The sequence below is a fragment of the Sprattus sprattus genome (assembly GCF_963457725.1).
Source record: "Sprattus sprattus genome assembly, chromosome: 1".
In the NCBI taxonomy this organism is placed as follows: Eukaryota; Metazoa; Chordata; class Actinopteri; order Clupeiformes; family Clupeidae; genus Sprattus; species Sprattus sprattus.
In genome coordinates, this window is record NC_137920.1 from 49,824,190 (window position 1) to 49,838,746 (window position 14,557).

Here is a 14,557-nt window from a genome sequence, read left to right on the forward strand (position 1 = left end):
AGAAAAAAGTTAGACAAGCTTATTTTCAAAAATAAAGCTATTGACCCTGGGTAGTTAAACAAGTCAATAGAATGCATTAGTAGTTATTATTTATGAAATATACATTGGAGACAAAAAATGCCTGTCATATTGAGTGTTAGTTAAGTCTATATTTAAAAGCTTTATATTATAACTCACAGTGTTTTAGTTCTAGTGTTCCTTAAAGTACAAATACAATTTTGGTATAAGGCATCGTTTATACAACAAACAGCGCTTCCAATAAGTAGTGAAAAGTTCACGAAAAGGTCCACAACAGTAAAACATGATAAAAGAATGATAAGAAATAATGTATGGTGTAGAGAGTACCTCATAATTGTTCTGTGCAAACATGGAGTACAAACTGGCTGCATGTTCGAAACACAAGCAATACTCGTAAAATAGGACGAACAGGAGAGATTGAGCTAATTTAGCCTGAAATGCCGTTTTCCCACAGGACCCTTTAGGCTCATCTACTGACTGACGGTAGACGGTACACACACATACCTAAACACACAGGCACACAGAAAATACCATGTGTAGAAATGATGTCACAGACCGAACATGATTGAGTACTTCAGGACGTGCTGTGAATGTTGGACATGACGGAGTCCTTACAGTTCCCAACCATCTCTCGCACACGTCTGTTTCCTTGGCGCACGGAAGACGTGGAGAAAACGCCGGATGCTTCCCTCAGGGTGGAGGTGAAGTGTTCTCCTGCCATCACACTTCTGTAATGCTCCACGGCCTGAAACCTGGGCGGGCGGAGGAGGGGAGGAGATGTCAGGAGGAGAAGCCAATTGAAAGCCTGCCTTCAGTTTATTAGAGGCTTTGTTACAATAGTTATGACTTGGATACTGCAAGTGTCTCATTCACCTGCACTCGCAGTTACAATAGTAGAAGCGCATTCAGGTGCGGATTTCAAGCATTTGATATGTGTCTTTAAAAGCACAAATTTGAAGTAGCTAATAACAATAATGTTTGAAGAAAAGTGTCAGTTGTTTTCCACAGTATTACATGTTAATCAGAGCTTTTGGGTTTTAACACCTGGCATGAAGTCAACCTTTGTTGCTGTAAATGCATGCAATGTCATGCAGTCAGCGTTTACACAATATGTTAACACAAGCAACAGCAAACACATCAGTACACATAAACACAAGCACACTGTTTGACACATTTCTCCTGCATCCGGTAAGCCATCATGCACAAGACTGCACAATGGAGTAAGACATACTGTATCTTTCACACACATATGTAACAAATCATTCATGCAGCAAAGGCATGAACTTGCCAAACGCATTACAGGATTAAAGGAAGGAAATTTACCTCAATTTTTTTACTCGGTCATAAGGGAGTACTTGACCTTGCTGGTGAGGAAAGAAAACATGTTACAAAGTCTTTTCAGTCTTGGACTCTTGCTGCCTCACTGATCTTGACCCAAAGTTGCCCACATGTCAAATATAAGCCAACATGGGGCTGGCCTCATTGCTGTCAGCCTATCAGATGTCCTTAACAGAACCAGAAGAACTACGGATGATTATGTATCTACTCCATTGATAAAGCTATCTTTTGAGGTTGCCTTTATCTGTAACGTTCTTCCAGTGAGTGGGTGTTTGGGACTGTTTGAAACAAGTGGGCCTCTGGTTAAGACGGCGGGAACAGGAAAAATGTGAGGAATCTAGGATAAGCTCTTAAGGGGGGCCACGGCAGCAGGGAAATGAGGTCACAGCCGACTCCCCCTTCTGCTCAGTCTTGCAATACTCTCTCTCTACAAAACATTCTCCTCTTTTCACTCTATCACACACATTCAGTTAATCTAAACACAAAGCCTTTACAGTACAATCTTAAGCAAAGGAGACCATATCCTATAATCATCCTCCCCTTAAAACAAACAAAAACAGCTTATAATTCACAGCAAAGTATGGATATTATCCTTGAATTAAAAATTTCGAATCAGTTTATTAACCCCCTATACCCCATAGCGGCCGCCGACAGCATGTTAGAATTCTCCCATAGCGGCCAGCCGTAACTTTTAAAGACATAGTGTTTATAATACAATATTAATTTATTTAAAAATGCCCCACTAATGGATATCTCTTTGAAAACATCACTCATGCACTAACATATGCGTCTTCCCCTCTTAACGCTCTCTAAAATTTGTGACAGTTATTTCTCATTTTTATGAGCCAAACCTTCACATGACCCTAAAGTTCATCCACACACCCAGGGGTTTCTCAAATTCCTCTTTCATCACACACACACACACACACACACACCCACACATTTTCAAAACCACTAGGCGGGAAAGCAGGCTGAGAGAGGGGCGTCTGGAGACAGGGCCTCTGCTGTAGTAGACAGACATGGCCGTTAAGAGAGCAAGCGGGGGGAAGAGAGAGAGAGAGAGGCCAACGCTTTAAAACACAAACAGGAAAGTCCCCACATCTGGACTGGGAGCCAAGATAACAGGAGGTTTGGAGGATTCTTAAGCAAAGGCAAGTGCATAAAGAGTTGATTAATGGGAAAAATTGAATCGTTAGTAGTTTCATTTAATTTTAAGTGATCAACTTTCTTTGATAAATTTGCATTCTGATGAAGTCATGGCCATTGCAACGACGTTGTAAAATTCTGAGCAATGTTTTGAGATTCACTCAAAATGCGGGGCCTTAATTCAAAAGAAGAATTTTTCTGCACTCATTTCTGCCTGCTACTCGTGATACCAACCGTACCGGGAAAGCTGCTTTTAAGTTTGAAAGAAAACATCTACGTCAGTGTCCACATACCGTTCATCTCTGCCAATGACATCATTGAAGGCTTGAGACAGGCTCTTCAGCTTCCTCAGTCCGCTGGCCATCCCATCTACCTCCCGCTCAAACTGCCTGTAGTCACAACACACACACAAACACACACACACACACAGAGAGTCAGTTAAAATGTTCAGTTGTCCCACCTACATTTAGGTCACATTCACTCATGGTGGTCCCCACACGTGTACTCCAACAAGTCCAGCTCTACAACACATCTTCCTTCATAAAAACAAACCCAGCTCTTCTTTCATAGTGCTCCTAGACTAAAGGCATCCATTTTATCCCGGTTAGAGACCTTGAGACAGGACACATTTTCAGCCACCTACTGTAGTGGCACAGGATTGGAGCAAAACTGGTATTGTGCATGATGTTCAGAATAAACTGCCCATACATTCATTTCACCTGAGTAAGAATATAGCTATAACACCTGCATTGTGCTTCATCTGCCAAACAGCTAAAAGAATATATGGCTAATGGCAGGTGCAAAAGAGGCAGTGGGGGGGTGTTTACCGTCTCTGGGTCATGGTGTTTGGGGAGGCAAAGGGGCTCCTTAGAGCTGCCATGCGCACCAACTGTCTTCGGCCGCCACCCGACCTCACACCCCTGACCACATCGCTCGCCTCTGGGGTACGGCCACCTACTTTCCTGGGTGTGCGTTTGGTGGCCGATCTGGGTGTGCGTTTGGTGGCAGACCTCGGGGTGCGGCAGGGCGTTAGAGTGGCGTTCCGTGCTGTGGTGGTGCGCCGAGGGGTACGTGATGGGGTGGGGAAGCCATTCTCCTCCCCCTCTAGTATCCGACCAGGTGTCGACACCAGACAGTCCTCTCGAGATACCTGTCTCTTCTGGAACTTCTGAAAGGGGTTGAGATAGGGGCAGGGGACAGGGTTCTGTAACCGATGACCAATCCACAATATCACTCAAATGTGACAACATTTTCATATTAACAATAGTTGATACTGTGACACTTAATTTTGTTACATTTTCAAGGTGATCGTGGTGACTATTAAAGGGTGGAATGCACTTTGAGTTGAGAGTATTAATATGAGCTAATGTTACTCCAAAAATATATACTAATATGAACTCTATTAACCTCATAAAATCTAAATCAACCTCAAATAAAATATCCGCTGGTAGGTAGTACATCTTTAGTTCAATGTTTCTCAAACCTGATATGCTCCAGTAATGGAATTCTTCGCATTCCGCGTAAACTGGCTAACAGTCCCTGTCTTCTTGTTCATTTCAGTAGACTCCCAAGTTGGGTTCTCCGTCTCAGTGACCACATTGGACTGGACGGACTTCAGTGGAAGTCTTTTGCGCAGAGACATACGTAGAGAGGTCAGAGAGCTGGAGGTACGCAGCTTTCGGAACCTGCTGGGTGCCACAGGGGAGGTGTCTGGTTCATCGGACTCGTCGAGCTGGGTGTGGACCCGCCACACACTAGTCACAGCCGTGCCGACTCCACTCACAAAAGAAGACGTCATGGTGAGGGGCTAACAAAGAAACGTAACATGATAGGAGTTAATAAAACAAACGTCTTTCTCAGGAAGACTGTCCCTGGTTATATGCCGTGAAAACATGGAAAACTGTTTGATTATTGATTTATCTAGCTTGCAAAGTAAGTTATTTAGCTAACGTCACTAGCCATTTTAGCGACCTAATCTGATACCCAGATAAAGTAGGCAGCAAATCCACTGCAACATATTAATCGTATTGTTTACTAACAAGCACACAACAATAACATTAGCATTAGTTCGAACAGCTTTTCCATAATTCTCGCTCGACCAATGGCGAAAAAAGAAAGCTATAGGGTAACAACTCTCAGAGAGAGTGAGTTTGTAAATGAACATTGAAGTTACATTTCCTCTATTCTGATCCTCCGTCTTGGAAGGTCGAGGATCTGCCCATATTGTTTAAGTCAATCACAGCGGACAATTGTTGTCAAAACGTTTCTTAACAAATGATAGCAGAGAAATCCTACCTTATTTTCAAATTTGTTCAGCGTTATTGTTCGAAGTGCCTGATTCAGATCCCTCTCCGTGTATACTCTACTGTTTGAATTTGGCGGACCACCTTCTCGACCGTTCCCCTATCACAGTTGACCCAGCCTCTCTAGTAGTCAGGGATTGGCCAGAGACCCTCATTTTAACTCTTGAAAAGAAGCTGAACTGCGTTCTTATAGTCGTTTGTTATGCAAAGTGAAAGGCGACGATTTCCCACTCAATAGTTTAACAATCTGCTGTTTTCTTAGATAGGTGGTGGGCCGAGTGCGATTTCGTGCATTTTAACGTTCCCTGGATATGGAGAAGCCACGTTTTTGTAAATATGTTCTACGTTTGTTTTTTTAGACAAAAAATGTTGCCACTTGCAGTTATTGCTCACTAAGTCGTTATCGATAACTTTATTCCCCATTATTTCCGAGGCAAATAGAGAGGGCAGCTACACTTTGGGTCCGATACTCGTGACGTTTTGTCGTCGTTATCCAATCGCGTTCTTGGAATTGCTCCAGTGAAGTTAATGAGCAGTCCAACAACACTGTTTACATCTTTGTCCATGTAGTGTGAATTGTGGAATATAGGCTATGGGTCATTTTTAGACGTTTTTGATTCAGTTTTCAAATCGAGGTGATGAACTCTTTACTCAACTATAAATAGAACAACTATGAATGTAGAGGTAACGTTAAAGCAGTCTGAATCAATAGTTCAAGTTCAGTTCAAGTATTTATTTGTGATATACACAGAAAAACAAGAGTCAGACTGGGCATTGAAATTCTTGGGACAAGACACTGCACAACAACCTACCATAGCATAACATATAAGTACTCTGAACATAAATTCCACATATAATAAACAAAATCTACAAAATAAATATACAATACCATCTGCTAAATATATAATACAAATATAGTAACCTAAACTAACCTAATATACCTATACTAACCTAAAGACAAATCAAATGTGCCTGGTATCAGGTAGTGCAATATTACTGTAGTGCAAACAATGGAAAACTAACATGTAAAGTGAAAGGTGCAAGACTGTTATCACTGTCCATTTAAAAGCCTGATGGCCCTAGGAAAGAAACTGCTCTCCAAGAGAGATTGAATACTTCGGTAAAGCCTACCAGATGGCAAAGGGGAAAAAAGTTTATAGGATGGATGGATAGGATAGTATTTCATTCAAGTTTTACACATCTATCACGTCATAAAATAGAGCCAGGCAGGAGCTTCTTCTGACACATGGTACCTACCTGTATCAGCTACAATGACCTGCTGCATGCATGTAGTAGAAGTTGATGGCCCAATAAGCCCCTTTACAGCTGTTAGTTGGGGAAATTTCTGTGAATCTGTGTTTCTCTGGAGAGAACTTGAATGTAGAGAGAGTCTTGTGGCAGAAGAGGCAGTGCAAAGATTAAATTTGAACGGCCAGGAGGAATCTTTGATACCAGACAGTGCCGCTGCTAGCTATTTTGGGGCCCTAAGCATAACTCCTTTATTGGCCCCCAATTATTTGCCAGTTTAAAAGTTAAATTTGTAATTTGCTACTTTGTAAACACAGTACACAGAACAGCCAAAACATACATACTGATGGGATTTTAAATGGACCTCTTCGTACCATTTCAACGCGATGCGCATCTAAAACATGTGGCGGCCAAAGAGCAGGATCAGTTGGAGGGGGCACACAGGTCTCTACATTGTCACCTACTGATGGACTCTCAATGACACTTGTGCTTTCAGAGGTGGTGGTTCTCTGCGGATCTGTTCTTAAACTGCTGGTTGAGGGTTGTTCATCATCTTGGCTTGGTGTGGTGGTGTCTACAGACCTGCAAGACGATTGCTCCTCCTCTGCATCTTCTTGGTCACGTGCTCCCACTTGCACATATTTCAGCATAGACCCTGCAATAATTTAGAAATACAACGAAAAAGGATCAGTATAGAAAGAGACAAAAATATTCAAACAAAGAATCTTAAGAATTATAAGAATTAAGAATTATAAACATTTAAAACTAAGGTGCTCTCCCTCTTTATTGATCAACTATTTGATAAATGTAATCTAATATAATAGCATAATAGAATGTAAAGTAAAGTAACATTTAGCTGGCGTCAGTTTAAGTCAATTCAAGTCTTTTATTGTCAGATGCACAGAACAACAGAGTCAGACTGGGCACTGAAATTCTTAGGACAGGACACCGTACCACACTACCATAACATTACAAGGCATAACATGACATGATGACGTGGATAACTCCACGTGATATAACATAACATAACTTAACAATAAGAACTTAACAAACGATATACCTATGAAAGACAAATAATAGTAGACCTACTAGATAAACATATTGCACAATTTGCAATATAGATCCTAAACATAAATACACGCACTAAACAGATACACATATGTACCTACATGTCTTTCACTATCTGCTAGAGCTATACTGAACATAGGCTAGTTAGGCCTACTGGTAAAATGCATAATGTTTAACAGTAAAATCTCAATTTAGCTTGCACCTAGGGTTGCCAACTTCCTAAACCCCAAATGAGGGACACTTTCTTCCAGGTGCGCACACGCGCCAACAGCTGACCAACAATAATGGAAATTGCAAGGTTTCATAAGCCATACCATAAACCTATTAAATTCAGTGTTATTTTGGCAAAACAACTACTGTACTTGCTTGGATGTATTGTTCATAATAATAGTCAAGACAATCGTTACAAGTTTCTCTCAAATTTCATGTTGTTTTCGTTGAAATAGCATTAGACCTGTTTAGCCTTTAGACTCCTGGTTGCAATGGTTATCTAGGTGCTATGCTAGCTAGCTAGCTAGCTAAGGGAACTTTTAATACCCTTAACGATCTAAATGTAAGATTTCCGTTTGCATGAAATTAAAGATAGTTATCTAGCTAATGTTATAGTCTCTCCTCGATTTAATTTCTACAATTATAATGGTTGCTTGAGAAAACTTCGTATGAACGAGATCATGTTCATGAGTTCATATTCACATATATTAACACCAGTTCATCATGTGTAAAGAATTCTGATACGAAATATGAAAACAACAATGTGCAAGCTTCCAATTTAATCGTGATTTAAGATACTTAGATCGCTAAAAGTTTCACCTTTTCGTGTTGGCGTTGCAAATGCTTGTTGTGGAGAGGAGTGCAGTCGAGAGCCGCTTAATTCCAGTGCACAGACACTAAACTGTCATATTTTTCTCTTTTCACGGATACAAATAAAAAAGGCTGTGATTGGAATACGGGACTGCAGCTGTCCCTGACGCTGACGGGACAAATCAAAATCATAATTCGGGATGTCCCGGACAATTCGGGACAGTTGGCAACCCTTCTTGCACCTAAGTTATAACATATTTGAGTGTGCTAACATTAGCAATACGTCAGCTAGTTCGAGGTGTGGATAGGCTAACCATTCAATTAGCAGCACATTTCCTGTATTTTACAATGATTAAACATGGACTTACCTGATTGTGATGCCAAGGATTCATCTCGCTGTTTCTTCTTCTTCCTTTTTTCTGCCCCTGACTCATGCTGTCTTTTCGAGGCCATTCCGAAAAGTTATTTAGAGTCCTGTCAAGTTCGCTGTCAGGTTCGCCTGGCCACTTAAGACAGGGCAACCACCGCGAGCTTGGGATGTTGCATGTGTATTTGTTGGGGGGGGGGGGGGGGGGGCATCGTAACTTTTTTTTTAGCAATTAAATATATCTCTTGTTCTGCCTGTTTTGTGATATGCATGGCTAAAAGGTGCCTTATATTACTATACTGAAATAATATCGGCATTATTATTATTATTATAACTATGATGATTTTTTTTTTTTTTTTTAAAGTTGCCTATTTTGGTGGCCCCCCTTAGGACTTGGGCCCTACGCGCAGCGCGTAGTGCGCGTTATGGGAGCGGCGGCACTGATACCAGATAACAGTGGCTACCACCGAGAATGCTACTGCCATTTCACAAATATCACTAAGATCAAAAGAGCCCAAAAGAGGAGAGAGAAATCAGCTTTATTTCAACAAAACGTCACAAAAGGTTGGTATCAAAAGATGAATGCCGTGTTAATGTTGAACTCAACCTGGACCTGTAAATGAGAAAATAAATGGCATTTAGTGGCAAGTCTCAAGGGTACATATTAAGGAACCAGTTTGTGTTCAATTATGAGTCCAGACACTGATGGTTTTGTGCTGGCTTTAGCTTTTAGTCCACAAATAAACAGTGATCTGTACTTCCACACAGCCAAGGGAAGAGAAGCAGCACACATAACTAACATAAGCCAGTTACACAGTCATCTTGGTGACGACAAATGCAATGCCCTTGTAGGTCTACATGCCTTTTCTGGATGTGACACTGTGAGTGCTCTTTATAGAGTTGGCAAAGCAAAAGCCTACAAAAAATTCTGTTCAAGACCTGAAAATATCCATCTGTTCCAAGAGCTAGGAACTAGCTTCACCCCATCCTCAGAACTTTGTGAAGCACTGGAGGGCTTCACATGTCACCTATATGAACAGGGAGACTGTAGGGAAGTGAATGTTGCAAGGGCCAAACTTTTTAAGGCAGGGAAATGTTCAGAGAGGGACTTACCTCCAAATAAAGACTGCTTGTATAAGCACATTCAGCGGGCAAGCTATCAGGCTGCAGTGCACCGACGAAGCCTTGAGTGTATGCCGGATATCCCACCTCCAGTGAACCATGGGTGGAAGATGTCTGGAGATGGCTATAGTGGAGTGGATGTCCCTGCCACCAGCTCCAGAGGCTGTACTGGCACACTGTGCCTGCAAAAAAAAAAAAACTGTAAGAAGGGCAAATGTACATGCAAACAGCATGATCTGCCATGTACTGAACTATGCCTGTGCACAGACTGTGAAAACAGGTCATCTAGCGATGACTAGGGTGGCAGGTTCTCTCCTGTAGCCTCAAACATTTCACCCATGTTCATATTGAGCTCTGTTTCTTTCTGCTTAAGAAATTCTGTTCTTTAAATGTTTTATTATAAATGTAATGTCTCTTCATGAATGCAACACTGACACGAGGTTTCCTTAATTTACGACTAGCTACTATGTGACTGCACGTATATGCCGCACGTGTGCCAGAGTATAGCCGGAGGATAATCAATATATTACGATTTCAAATCTAAGTTAGCAGGTAGCACCATGAATCCTCCCGTTTAAACAACTGCATTATAACTTAATCTCAGAAGTTTTGTACACGGGGCTGTTGTTCAAACTAAATGTACCTAAAGACAGTTTTAGCTACACGCTAGCTGCATGCATCATTCCCGAAAGACGAATACAAGTTTGTACCTCAATTAATTAGGATTACCGTTACATTGACAACACTCAATGACCAACGCTGTCTACGTAACCAACATGGTATATAGCAATAACGTTGTATTAAATATACTTACCCCCACAAAACGAGTCACCCTCCTCGGCGATGTTCAGCTCGGCTGCTCCAAAAAGTTTGTTGTGGTCCAACAGCTGATTCTTATAGCCAAATATGATAGGCTTGTCATATTCCTACATCATTATTACAGTGCATGAAATGCCCTGTATTGTTATTCCTAGGCTTCTTCTTCTTCTTCTTCTTCTTCTTCTTATTCTTGTTACCTTTTTCTGCGATTAATTCAGCCCGAACCGCTTAACGTAGAAACTTCATTCAAACTTTGTCGCGTAGGTCTTGTAAACGACACTTATGCTATGTATTTTTCACTTTTCTAAACTTTATACTTTTTAAGATATTAAAGAAAAACGAATATAAATGTCTCCCATTGACTTACATTGGGCCATTATGACATCATAATAGGGTCTTTAAACTGGCTTGCACCTGTGCTTTACTGACACCTGTGCCAAATCAAAGGAACCTCTTCTCTCTCTGTCCCTCTCAATTTAACTGTAACTAGGAACATTAAGACACCATCCATTCTCTATTTTTTTTCTCTTCATCTCTCCATCTTTCTCTCTCAGTCAACTTTCTCTCACACTCAATCTCTCTTCTTCACTCCATTTTTATCTCCTTTTTTCAATATTTTCACTCTCTCTTTATCTCTTCATCCAGAGCCACTCTTGTTCACTCTTCTTTCCTTCTTCCACTCTTCTTTCCTTTCTTATTTTCTTCTTCCATTTTTCTTTCCTTCTTCCACTCTTCTTGCCTTTCTTTTTTCCTTCATCCACTCTTCTTTCCTTCTTCCACTTTTCTTTCCTTTCTTCACTCTTCTTTCCTTCTTACACTCTTCTTTCCTTTCTTCTTTCCTTCTTTCACTCTTCTTTCTTTTCTTATTTCCTTCTTCACTCTTCTTTCCTTTTGTCTTTCCTTCTTCCACTCTTCTTTCCTTTCTTCTTTCCTTCTTTCACTCTTCTTTCTTTTCTTCTTCCTTTCTTAACCTTTGCATTTCATGCACTGGTATTACCTTCAGGAAATGCATTTTCTAGTTTTACTACGCTATTGGCTAGATTGACATTGGTAACCGCCGCGTTTGACTGTACCACTAGGAGTTAATAAAACTATTATTTCAAGTATATGCGACAGAAATATCCGTGGCAACAAGTGGAATATCACTTAAAATAAATTGATCGTACGGAATGGAGAAAAGAGTAGTTTTCCATGGCTCATTTTTCCAAATTGAACAGATATGGAGCGTCGGCCCACCGTCTAAGATCGGTCCATATTATTTATAATGATTCAGTTGTGAATAATACCAAATTGTTCTGATCCAAATAGTAAATGTATAAAGTAGGTTGGTCTCACTTTAGCCTTTACAAACACCTTTGAAAAAGCACAAATCCTTTCACCCCTCTAAAGCAGGGGTTCTCAAACTTTTGCAAGCTGGGCCCACCCAAAACTGGTCAGGGGTAGTTGGGGAAAGAGGGGAGGTAAGTAAGTAAGTAAGTAAGTTTTATTTATAGAGCACATTTACACACAGCATACACTGACCAAAGTGCTGTACAATAAGATAAAAATAATAAAAATAACTAGAAAATGCATTTCCTGAAGGAAATACCAGTGCATGAAATGCAAAAGTTAAGAAAGAAAAGAAAGAAGAAGGAAAGAAGAAAGGAAAGAAGAGTGGAAGAAGGAAAGAAAAAAGGAAAGAAGAAAGAACAGAAGAGTAAAAGAAGGAAAGAAGAATGGAAGAAGGAAAGAGTGGAAGAAGGAAAAAAGAAGAGTGAAGAAGGGAAGAAGAGTGGAAGAAGGAAAGAAGAGTGAAAGAAGGAAAGAAGAAAGGCAAGAAGAGTGGAAGAAGGAAAGAAGAGTGAACTAGAGTGGCCCTGGATAAAGAGAGAGTGAAAATATTGAAAAAAGGAGATAAAAATGGAGTGAAGAAGAGAGATTGAGTGTGAGAGAAAGTAGACTGAGAGTGATAGAGAGAAAGATGGAGAGATGGAGTGAAAAAAAAGTAGAGAATGGAAGGTGTCTTAATGTTCCTAGTTACAGTTAAATTGAGAGGGACAGAGAGAGGAGGTTCCTTGGATTTGGCGCAGGTGTCAGTGAAGCACAGGTGCAAGCCAGTTTAAAGACCCTATTATGATGTCATAATGGCCCAATGTAAGTCAATGGGAGAAATTTATATATACAGCCGCGGAAAAAATTAAGAGACCACTTCAAAATTATCAGTTTCTCTGGTTTTACTATTTATTACAGTGCATGAAATGCCCTGTATTGTTATTCCTAGGCTTCTTCTTCTTATTATTCTTGTTACCTTTTTCTGCGATTAATTCAGCCCGAACCGCTTAACGTAGAAACCTCATTCAAACTTTGTCGCGTAGGTCTTGTAAAGGACACTTATGCTATGTATTTTTTCCAATTTCACAGTAGGTGCAAGACTCTGTGGTTTGTAGGCCTCTCCAGGTCTCCGTCTAACCATCAGACGACCATGTGTTGGGCAAAGCTGAAAATTGGACTCATCAGAGAAGACGAACTAGGAGACCCTCCAGTCCGCTTTGGTTCAATCCTTATGGTCTTTTACAAACCTCAGCCAGGCAAAGTACAACGTTGTCCCGGAAGAAAAACTTGCTTCCTTTTGCTCTGACAATGTTCCCCAACTCTGAGAAGTGTTTTTTCCAGCAGGGCAATGCTCCATGCCACACAGCCAGGCCAGTAAAGGTGTGAATGGAGTATCACCAGATCAGGACCCTGTCATGGCCAGCCCAATTTCGAGACCTGAATCCCATAAAAAAAACTCTGAAATGTGATCAAGAGGAAGATGGATGGTCACAAGCCATGAAAAGAAGCCGAGCTGCTTGAATTCTTGCGCCAGGAGTAGCATAAAGTCACCCAACGGCAATGTGAAAGACTGGTGGAGAGCATGCCAAGACACATGAAAGTTGTGATTTTAAATCAAGGTTATTCCACCAAATATTGATTTCTGAACTCTTCCTAAGTTAAAGCATTAGTATTGTGTAGTTTAAAAATGAATATGAGCTTGTTTTCTTTGCATTATTCGAGATCTGAAGACACTGCATCTTTTTTGCTATTTTGACCAATTGTCATTTTTCTGCAAATAAATGATCTAAATGACAATATTTGTATTTGAAATTTGGTAGGAATGTTGCCAGTAGGTTATAGAATAAAACTAAAATGTACATTTTACTTTAACACATACCAATAAATAGTAAAACCAGAGAAACTGATCATTTTGAAGTGGTCTCTTAATTTTTTCCGCGGCTGTATTTTTTTTTTATATTTTAAAAAGTATAAAGTTTAGAAAAGTGAAAAATACATAGCATAAGTGTCCCTTACAAGACCTACGCGACAAAGTTTGAACGAAGTTTCTAAGTTAAGCGGTTCGAGCTGAATTAATCGCAGAAAAAGGTAACAAGAAGAAGAAGAAGAAGAAGAAGAAGAAGAAGCGGAATAACAATACAGGGCATTTCATGCACTGTAATAACAATACACAACACAACAATACATAGACAACAACACATAGAGGTCATAATAATACAACAGGGGGAACATTCATTTCCAGGGCATACCACACAGACATGAACAGGCTAAAAGGTCAAGGGGCAAGGAAGGCCAGGGAGTAGAGGTGGGTTTTTGCTAAAGTGCTTTTGAACCAGAAAAGCCGCAGCTCCACCGTTGACTTGCGTTTGTTTACAGGCGAGTCATCACCGTTCCAAGATGGCGGCGAGTTGGCACGTTGCAGCAACGTTCTTTAGCAGACAATAGGGGGTCTATGTATGTCTATGGCGGTGACAGGCAATACACTCATAGGGAGTGTTATGCGCATGCATGCCTGCGTGGAGATGACCCAGCCCATAGACATCATATAGGTAGACGCCCCTTTCGGCCTTGGACCGCATAAATCGTCGGCGCCATCTTCCTAGAGGAGCTATTTCGTCATCGGAGTGAAGATGCCTACTTCATGCACTGCTTGGGGGTGCACTACCGTCAGGACGATTCAAACAAGATTGCAAGGAATTACCTTTCACAAGTAAGACTAAACAATTGTTTCTATTTGTAATCGTAAAATTCAGTCATGTCACGAAGATCATGTATTATGTTGAGAGCTAAGAGCTAAGTTGAGACAGCTAAGTTGCCACCAGAATCAGACTATAGCTAGTCTAACGTGAAATGGACATGGAGAGCAAAGCCTTATTCTATCGTTCGTCAACAGGAGATAATATTGTCAAGAAATATAGGATATACAGTATATATATATAATCTACCTCTACTTGCTTGTGAGTAATTACAAAGTATGTATAATGTAATTATATAGCATTTATGGTCGCGACGGAAA

General features: G+C 40.6%; 1 protein-coding gene across 1 annotated transcript; it reads right to left on the reverse strand.

Annotated features, from left to right (window-relative positions):
• Nucleotides 1–592: 592 nt before the first annotated feature.
• Nucleotides 593–4,824, reverse strand: pimreg (PICALM interacting mitotic regulator; the record flags this gene model as incomplete). The annotated part of the gene is made up of 5 exons (XM_080844733.1): nt 4,798–4,824; nt 3,986–4,309; nt 3,330–3,670; nt 2,796–2,891; nt 593–770 (listed from the first exon to the last, which is right to left on the reverse strand). The coding sequence occupies exons 2-5, from the start codon at nt 4,298–4,300 to the stop codon at nt 593–595; spliced, it is 930 nt and encodes a 309-aa protein (XP_080700859.1). The 5' UTR covers nt 4,301–4,309; nt 4,798–4,824.
• Nucleotides 4,825–14,557: the final 9,733 nt, after the last annotated feature.